The sequence below is a fragment of the Mus pahari genome, chromosome 20, assembly GCF_900095145.1.
Source record: "Mus pahari chromosome 20, PAHARI_EIJ_v1.1, whole genome shotgun sequence".
In the NCBI taxonomy this organism is placed as follows: domain Eukaryota; kingdom Metazoa; phylum Chordata; class Mammalia; order Rodentia; family Muridae; genus Mus; species Mus pahari.
Window position 1 is genome coordinate 11,809,226 of NC_034609.1, and position 9,010 is coordinate 11,818,235.

General features: G+C 53.2%; 1 protein-coding gene across 1 annotated transcript; it reads right to left on the reverse strand.

Annotated features, from left to right (window-relative positions):
- Positions 1-1,261: 1,261 nt before the first annotated feature.
- Cbln1 (cerebellin 1 precursor) lies at positions 1,262-4,997 on the reverse strand. The gene is made up of 3 exons (XM_021220312.1): positions 4,371-4,997; positions 4,086-4,205; positions 1,262-2,867 (listed from the first exon to the last, which is right to left on the reverse strand). Exons 1-3 carry the CDS (start codon positions 4,632-4,634, stop codon positions 2,670-2,672), a joined length of 582 nt encoding a protein of 193 aa, XP_021075971.1. The 5' UTR covers positions 4,635-4,997; the 3' UTR covers positions 1,262-2,669.
- Between the last annotated feature and the right edge of the window lie 4,013 nt (positions 4,998-9,010).

Consider the following 9,010-nt stretch of genomic DNA (forward strand, 5'->3'; position numbering starts at 1 on the left):
GAAAAGGGAAAGAATAGCTTCAATTTCAAGGCTGGGGTGGGATATGTAGGTACACAGAGAGATCGACAGTCAAGTGGCACAGGAAAGGGCTAACAGGCAGAGGAAGAGGTGGGGACCCACCCAGGTGAAAATGGGTTTCAATGGCATCCTCAGAAGCAGGGACCCAATCCTACCAGGGGCCATGAAGAGCAGGAGAGAATCAGGATGAACTTTTCCTCTTCTTTCTCTGGGTCCACTGGTGTTTCTTCCCTTGTTGGGATTCTGATCTGGGCCCACTGGGGACCCACAACCCTCTGCCCTCGGATCCAGTCAGTGTGTCCTGCAATGGAACCTGTATGCCCGTTTCCAGACCTGAGAATGACTGGGTCCCCAGAACAGGAGGGACTCTTAGAGATGTTTAGACTCCTCCTTGCCTTTAGACAGAAGGGTAGCCTGAGGGCAGGGAGACTTGCCCAAGTCACCCAGCTTGGTGGCTCCCCAGCACCAGAGCCCTTGGACACTAGACCTGGGATGGTTCCGCGCTTAGGAAAAGGAATGAACAGCATTCAGGAAGTCCTCCGAGCTCCAGGGTGTTCTGGGAGCATTTGCATTGGTAGCATGCACTTAGCCTTCACTGCACCAGCTATAAGCTTTGGATAGTGGAGCTACACTTAGGATGGCAGGCTCAGACAGCTGAGTTGTTGATCAAGGTAGTTCCCGAGCAAAGACTCTCTTGTCCTTGACCTGTCTTTCCCAGAATAAAGACCGAAGACAAAGATCTTATCAAAAAGAAAAGAAAAAGGAAAGGAAAAGAATTCGCTTTTTTATTAAATTTCCCATAAGGCCCCTCTTCCGGTGAGGCTGAAGCAGAGAAAGGAACTGTGGGGAGAGACTGACATTTGACTGCATCTCACTCCAGAAGCCCCCTTTTTGTCCCCCTACAGTCCCCTGGGCCCCTGGCCCTGAGAAAGGCGCGGCTGCCAGAAGCACTTTAAGCTGAGAAAGAGTACGGAGGTTCCCAGGCCAGCTGTGCTGGTGAAGCGCCCAGGATGGGGGTGGGGGCAGAAGCCAGAAATGTCAGAAATTTTGCCCGCGGTACTGTTAACCCCTGCTTTCCCCAGCCCTCACTCAAAACCACTGAAATTCGAATCTGAATCTCAGCCCAAGAAAACCCTGGAGAAGGGCCCAGGACCACCAGCTCCCACCCGGGCTGCGGATCTCGGTCCTGGACCCTCCGCTTCCTCCCGCTTCTGGCGTTGCGTCACCCGCGTTCAACACAGGGTCAGCGTTCCAGACTTAAAACGAAGTCGTTTATTTCAATTTTGCTTTGCACATTATGTTTCGATACAATCAAAACTTCTGGACGAACCCCTTGAAAGTTCTGCGAATGAGCGCAATCGCGAGTCTGGCCGCCGGGGTTGTTTGGCGGGTGGACCTCGGGTTCAGAGGCGCTGGTACAAAGTGTCAGGTGCTTCGGGCGCCGCGGAGCGGATAGAGCTGGAGACATCCAAGGAAAGTAGGCGTGAAGACAGTCACGCGGGACAGGCGGGTTCGGGTACTAGGATTGGGAATAATTCCTGATGCATTTGGAATTGAGGGTGGGCAAGAAATTGCTTCCAGGCCCTCAGTCACGCCTAGCAGGATTTGGGTCTTATATCTCACGTTCCACCAAAGCAGGGGACACAGGAAAGGCAAAGCGAGCCTGCTGCGGGACACAGCGCAGAAATGGCTCTGCGAAGAAGGCCTTATGCCCTGGCCTCTCCTTTCAGCTTCCAAGTCTCTTGCTTCTCCGCCCGCCTCAACCTTGCAACCCGGAAAAGGCGAAGTTTAGAAAGCTGTTTCAGAAAAATAAAAGTCCCACTTTGACTTTATTGGATTAAAGCAAAATTAAAATTTGGCTATTCACACGTATGTTACAGAGGAAGAAGCGTCCCGAAGAACCTCGTTGGCGGTTGGTGGAGCCACAGAACACGGGGCATTGACAAGCATCAGAGAACAAACACCAAGCAGCCTTAGATTTCACGATCACTCCGAACAGGACAGAAATACGGAATACAGCCAGCGTCCACCTGGAAGAGTTCTTCGTGTACAAATGATACATACACCTATTTATGTATATAGTCAAACCAGTCACCACGAAGGTGAGTCCTTCCTTCGCTAACAAGCGGGGACGAATTCTCTCCAGCTTAACTGGCGCGGTGTTTGAAGAGCAAAATCTGTTCTTAAAACTACCTGCCCCATTCAGAAACAGAAACAAAAAAAAAAAAAAAAACAATCTGACCCCCTCTTCAAACTGGGGCAGGGGGCATACTAAGTTTCAGTAAGTGGCAGGGTTCAGAGGGGGGTCGGGTCGGGAGAAACATTTCACATTACTTCGTTAATTGTTAGGGACATGGACGTGGGTAAGGAACCATAATGACAAGGCAAGTCTCTTCCTCGATTACTGCGACTGGCTTGGGGAAGGCGAGATTAATTTTGGAAACGGGAGTGTGCAGAGCTAAGCGAAATTTACTTCTCTTAGTAAGGGAGTGGACGAAGTTGGACCGCCGGCGGCGCGCACCTCGGTACCCAGTGTAGCTAGGAACACGTAGGAAGTTTCCAGTGGCGCCGCTTCCTCGCCCTGGTAATTTTCGGCCTCTTTCTCACTCCCCTCCTGCCTCTCTCCTGCCTCCATTCCCGATACGTGCCAGTCAGAGGGGAAACACGAGGAATCCAGAGAAGGTTGAGTACTTCCAGCCCCCCATCAAGTTCCCCCGCTCCAGCTTGAGGTATGCTCGGTCGCCTTTCTCCATCTGGATAAGGACGCCGTTGCTGGCGGCCTCGCGTGTCACGTCTTGGTCACCAGCGAAGGCTGAAATCACCGGCCACCCGTTCAACATGAGGCTCACCTAAGAAAGAAAACGACCTATATCAGAAGCGCCATCTAAGAGTACCAAGCGGCGGTGGTGAGCCAACCTAGGCGCTTGGCTAGCAGCCACGAAGGCCTGATGGGGCACGAGGTATGCGGGGCGAAGGGGGGCTTGGCTGCTCACTGCGGAGGCTCTAACAGGGACCCACGCCGTTTCTAGGTAGTGGAAGGGTCTGCCTCTCCAGAACGGACGGCCAGGCTCCTTCGTGTTTCTCACACGAGCGGGCCAAGCGAATCCCGATTGGACACGATCCAATTTAGTGAACCCGCAGGTGGCTGTAGCGTCCTGAGACCTTTGGCCTCTCGCCAGCTTGCCAGGAGCAACTCTGCTCCCAGCGCGCCCTGAATTACTAAACAAATACCTTCACCCCGGGCCTCTCCCGGGGTCTGTGGGCAGGGCAGATTAGAAGCGGCCAGGAGTGGCTGTCTGCAATTCCGAGACCCGCGAAACTGCACTAGAGCTTCGTTCCCAAGTCACCCGCTCAATTCTTGCCCCAGATCCTGCCGCGCCGCGCCCGCCATCGCCTGTTTGTGCCCTTGCAGTGCCAGCGTCGGCCTAGGGCCAGGCGCCCTGTCCCCAGTCGCGTTTTCGGCCTCTGCGGGTGCTCTAGGGAAACGCAGACATCATTGGGGACCTGGCTAGCGGGTGGGTGCTGGCCCGGACATGGCTGGCCCGGGAGGGAATAGCACCACCTCTCCCATCCCCACTTCGACCCCTTTTCTCTGTCCACCCTACGAGATTTAAGTTTAAAAACAAGTCTGCAAAGGAAGGATGTGGGGCTAGGGAACGAGATTTTGTCCGCGGTGGGGAAAAAAAAAGCGGAAAAGCAGGCAGATAGGCTTTGGGCTAAAGCCGATTGTTGAGCCTAGAAAGCGAGAATGCGAGAGTGGATGAGACCTTACAGAGGTCTTAGCTGTCTGTGAAGCTAACAGCGCTTATGGGGAGTCCCTACGTCCCTAAGGAAAACCCAGAGATCTTTACAAAAAGGTTCAGAAAGAGAAGGCAGGAAACTGTCTCTGCGGATGCTTTCAGGAACCTTTGACAGCTTAAGGGACAGTGCAAGCAATGCATGAGGCCCTGCTACTCCGTTCCCGGAGCAGTGGAAGCTTAAGCCACTGATTTCTGCCGCTTGCTTCCACAGAGCCCTACTGCCAGGACACCCTCTACTGCGACCCTGGCCCCCAGGTGGCAGCTGACCTGGATGGTCTGTCTGTTGTAGACTTTCACCACGTGGAAGTTAAAACTGTAGATGCCTTTGCGCGGGGCGATGAAAGTGCTGCGTTCTGAGTCAAAGTTGTTCCCGATGTTCACTAGTACCTGCAAGAAGACAGGAACGAAAAGGGGTAGACCGGAGTCCTCCCGAGCGTGGTCTCGCGCTTCTGCAGAGCCCCTGGAGAGTATATCCCACATCCGCCTTCCACGCTCTCCCTGTCACCCCCTCACCAATCCATTCTGGATGCTGCACGAGAACGGGGAACTCACCTGGTCGAAGTAGATGATCATGGTGCGATTACTCATCTCGGACGGCTCATGGTTGGTGCTCCTGATAGCAGAGAAAGCCACCTTGGCGCTGCCAGAGCGCACAGAGATGCCCAGAGCAGTGCCCGTAGGGTCAGACGTGGGGTTGGAGTCACACACCACCAGGCACTTGCCCTCCAGTACGATGGGCTCTGTCTCATTCTGCCCGCGGGCTGGGCCTGCCAGCCACGCAGCCCCCAACAGCAGCAGCTCCACGACGCCCAGCATCGCGCCTCCGGCGCCCACCCCGCCCCCCACCCCGGGGGCTGCCAGCGCCAGCCGCCCCCCTCCCCAGCCCTGCTCCGAAGCCCCCTCCTCAGCTCTGTGCGCAGATCTGCCGACGCCTCCCGGGCCACTACGCCTCTCCCTAGCACTCCAGAACAAATGTCCCCGCGTGCAGTGTACCCGAAGCCCCGCCCGGGCCTCAGGGGTGCCGCGGTCGCCCAGCCGCACTTGGATGCATAGCCTCTGCTGCCTGGTCCCCGCTGTTGCCGCCGCCTCCTGTCCGCACTCGCCGCTGCTGCCGCCGCCGCCGCTCTGAATTATTGATGCAGCGGGCGCTGCAGCCGGAGCGGGCGGAGAGCGCGCGCCGGGCACAAAGGCGCGGATCAAGCCTGGCCCCGCCCCCGCCCCTCCCAGCCAGCCTCTCTGAGCGGCCCCGCCCCTCTTCTGCCGAAGCCCCACCCTCCAGCCAATCGCGACGCACCGCGCTCCCCGCCGAGCCAATGGTTGCCCTGTCCGCGCGCGGCCACCTGACCTAGGGCGTCGTTGTTATTAGGAGCAGCGAGGCGGGAGGCGCGCGGCAGCGGGGCTGGGCTCCGGCCGGGAGTCAGGCGAGGGAGCGCGCGCGCGCTCCCGGATAGTCCTCTGCAGCCACTCGCCCCGAGCCTTCTACCTGGCCAACACTGCTGCCTCGACCACCTCGCGTGCCCGGTTCGTGGGCTTTCAGGTAGGAGGCGGCGCGCGGTGGGTCAGGAGTGCAGCATCGCGCCGGCCGAGGGGCGCGGCGTGGATATGGGGGGCGGGCAGGAGCGCCCCCCCGTGGACACGAGCGCGCGGGGCAGCGACAGCAGCGGGCTGGTTAAGGGCACGTACGTGCTGGGCGGGGCCTGCGTGGGGTCCGGGGCGCACGTGTCGCGGGAAGTGGAGTGGACACCCGGGGCTTCTGGGGAAGACATCCGAACGACCGGGAGGGAGTCACCCGTGGACTCTTTCGCGCGAGGGTAGGTGTGCAGACCGGCCAGGCCGGCCTCGCGTAAGGACATCGCAAGCGCCGGCAGTGTCCTCCTTGGTTCTTGGGATGGTGTTTTGCCTCTGCGCCCGCACTGGTTACCAGCTATGCGCCCTACCCGCCTACCTCGTGCACTTGTCCACCGTAGATTTAAACACACACGAATTCGAAAAACTAAGTGAAACTACATCCACGCCCAGTGGGAGATGAGGAGAGGAGCTGCGGGGGTGGGCCGGTCCCGCACCGCGCGGAAGGAACGCAGACAGGTAGGCCGAGGCCCCTTGCGTGGAATCCATACCGAGCGGGCAGGGTCGATACGCTGGAACTCATAAGCGGCCACCCGCCGCGGGAACCTCGCTCTATGCGGCGATGTAGGCCTTGGGCTATCGTTGCCTAGGTGGCCTCCGGAGTAAGGCAGGCAGCTTTTCCCTGGCAGGCCTCCGAATCTGGGGACAGCCTCACCTAGCTCCCCCCGCCCCCCCGCGCGCCGCCTCTTCTGTTTCTGAGAGGTGGTTTTTAAGTAGCAATTTAAAGAACTACGGGAGGAAACCCAACAGCAGACGTCCGCCTCTCTTCTGAAGCCTGCCTGTGAGTGCCGCAGGAGCTAGAGCAGGCAGCGGTTCACAGCTCCTATATTGAGAAATCCCCAGAAACCAGCTGTAATTGCGCCTTATGTTCTCATACCCATGCTCTGGCATGAAATACGGGGTGAGAACTGGATAGTGAAGCTACTGCTTTAACCCTGAAAGGCCTGGAGAACCCCCACTGAGCCCTAACCTAGCCTCCCAGTATCCTAGCCACTAGCGACATTGTCAGCCACTCTGATGTCCCCTAGCACCTGCTGAGTGATGGGTCAGGTGCAACCGAGAACAAGACAGGGGTGGGGGGAGGTGCAACCAAGGACGAGACTTGGGGGGTGGGGCAAAGGGGGAATTCTCTTTTCATAGAGGACATGTCTAGGGAAGATTGCCTTCACCCTGGTGGTCGCCAACCTGTTCATCCTGTCCTCTGATGAGGTTTTGGTGAGCAGTGCCCACTGCTGGACTGTCAACCTGATGGCAGGAATTCCTCAGCTTCTAATTGCAAATCCCTCCTCTCTGTTTTACAGCTGTTCTTCTCGGCCTGCAGGCCCTCTTTGCATGTACATTCTGCAGATGTGATTAACTGACATCCTTTGTTTTCTACCCTGCTTTTGAAACTTTGGCTCAGATCGCTAGCCTGGCCTCGCTATGCCTTCATTTTGATAAGTGTCCACTTCTCTCCATGTAAGATTTCAAGTCCATCATACCCCTAGCTCCCTCGCCCCTTTCTTGTGTACCATGTTTAAAACAACAAATGAATACTAATGTAATGCTTATGCATCCATGCTTTCCTGGGTTGTGATAACTAAAGGATATCATCTAATTGAGACAGGAAAGTCATTACAAATCTCAAACCCCATCACTCTTTTATAGTAAGGGTTCTTCTAGGGGCAGGTGACAGCACCAGTTCAAACTGTCATAAAATGTTTACTTGTTCCTTGCAGAATGCCTACAGTTTTCATGCTGTTTAAGGTACAGCAACTGGGCCCTTCACTAGAACACTGGGCTCTCTTTTCAACTTCTGGCTTCGTATTCAGACTGCGTTTATATGAAACCAATCTTTAGAAGGCACAGTTTCCTTTGTCCTTGTAAGAAACAAGCCCCCTTTGTCGATACTTGCAGCTAAAAATCTCAGACTTATTCTTACACAAGACAGTTTGAGTCACATGCCAGTTGTCCATGATGATTTTTTGAGATTTTTAGCTTTAGAGCTAAAATGCAACTCACATGATAAAACCAAATAAATAACAATAATTGATTGTTACATTTTATCTTTTCAAAAGCTGTTGAAATTAGTTTTTATCTTTTCAATTTTTATTATTCCAGAAGGGTGGATAGATACCTTGAATTCCCTAACATTCATCAAGTGATAAGAACAAATGAAATATTAACTTGGAGCAATAAAAAGAATCTCTTCTGGAATGAACAGCCATGAGCTTAACTTGTTTCGGCCTTCTGTTACTGAAACACTGTTAAGGGACTAAAAAGCTGCTTTGGTGAAGCTTGTCAATCAACATGGTAGAGAGATTTAGTGAACTACAGATTACCCATAATGAATTTGAACTTTTGTTATCCTTAGTATCGGCTTTAAGTATGGCCTCTTATTTTGGTGAACTCCAAGGCAGTTTCCTGGGCTGTGCTCTGAATTGCCACCCTCTGAGCTTTGAGAGGAGGGGACACCAGCCTCCCCAGCTGTCATGCGCCCAGCGGCCAGCCTGGCGGCCTTGCCTTTGCCCTAGGGAGAACAGCCTGGCAGTGAGCGGCAGGTCCAGGAAAGGCAGTGTTCTCTCACAGGATTCATTCCCTTTGTTATATCAAAATGCATTCTCCACACCAAACAGGATTTCATCTCTGTAGCGTTGGCTCAAAGAATCTGGTTCGTTTCTTCTTAAAAGTAAAAGGGAAGGGTTTCTTTATTCTGAAGAATGTTACCTCTAGGGTATTAAAGGTCATTTCAAATCAGCGCCTGAGAGGTAGATAACCTCCATTGGTCTGTTCCTAAATTACTCCAAAGTAGGAGTCTTTTCAGCTTTCTTCCTGTTGCCTGTTCAGACACAAATTAGATGTAACATTGTTCTTTCCTAGACACAAGGGCAAGGATTCAAAATTAACTTTGTAACTAGACACCAAGTCTTCTCTTTGGTAAAGACCAGGTTTGTAGCATTTTTAAAAATCTTTTTATTAATTTTTTATTTAAAAAGAATACTTGTAATTTGCTCTTGGCTCCCATGTTAATATCAGGTTCTACATTTTCTTAGTCCATGTTCTGAAAGAAACACTGTTTTCTTAATTTAAAAAAATGCAACACAATTTTCAGAATGATGTCTTAGGTATTCTGTAGCATGTGAAGGTAGGAATTTCATATGAAAATTTTCTTCAAATAAATGAGATTTCCTTTAAGGTCACAGGGAAAGATATAATGTGATCCTACAGACCTGCTCTCGAAAGGAAAAAAAAAAAATACACATGTATGAATGAAACCTGAAATACCGGATGCTTCCCCACCCCCCGAGAAATACTGATGAGCTGTTGATTATGGAGACAAACCAAGGTTTAGCCAGCTGAGCAGACGTCCAGGGAGTGCCAGCGGTGTGTGAAATCAGGTCTCGGCAGCGACCACACCATTTCTCACTTTTGCCTCCAGTGAGAAGACTCTGCTAAGCAGGCTTCTTGAATAGTGTGGCACCGGCTCCTCTTTCTGCACGTTTACCTTTATCCTGTGATCAGAAGGTAGACGAACCCTACACACACTCTTCACACACACACATAATTAATAAATGAGAGAACTTCCA

Coding starts and splice junctions, on each gene's coding strand:
- Cbln1 (XM_021220312.1), bottom strand. CDS start 4,634: ATGCTGGGCGTCGTGGAGCTGCTGCTGTTGGGGGCTGCGTGGCTGGCA. Junction 4,206..4,370: donor TGATCATCTACTTCGACCAG/GTGAGTTCCCCG, acceptor GTCTTCTTGCAG/GTACTAGTGAACATCGGGAA. Junction 2,868..4,085: donor ACAACAGACAGACCATCCAG/GTCAGCTGCCAC, acceptor TTTCTTTCTTAG/GTGAGCCTCATGTTGAACGG.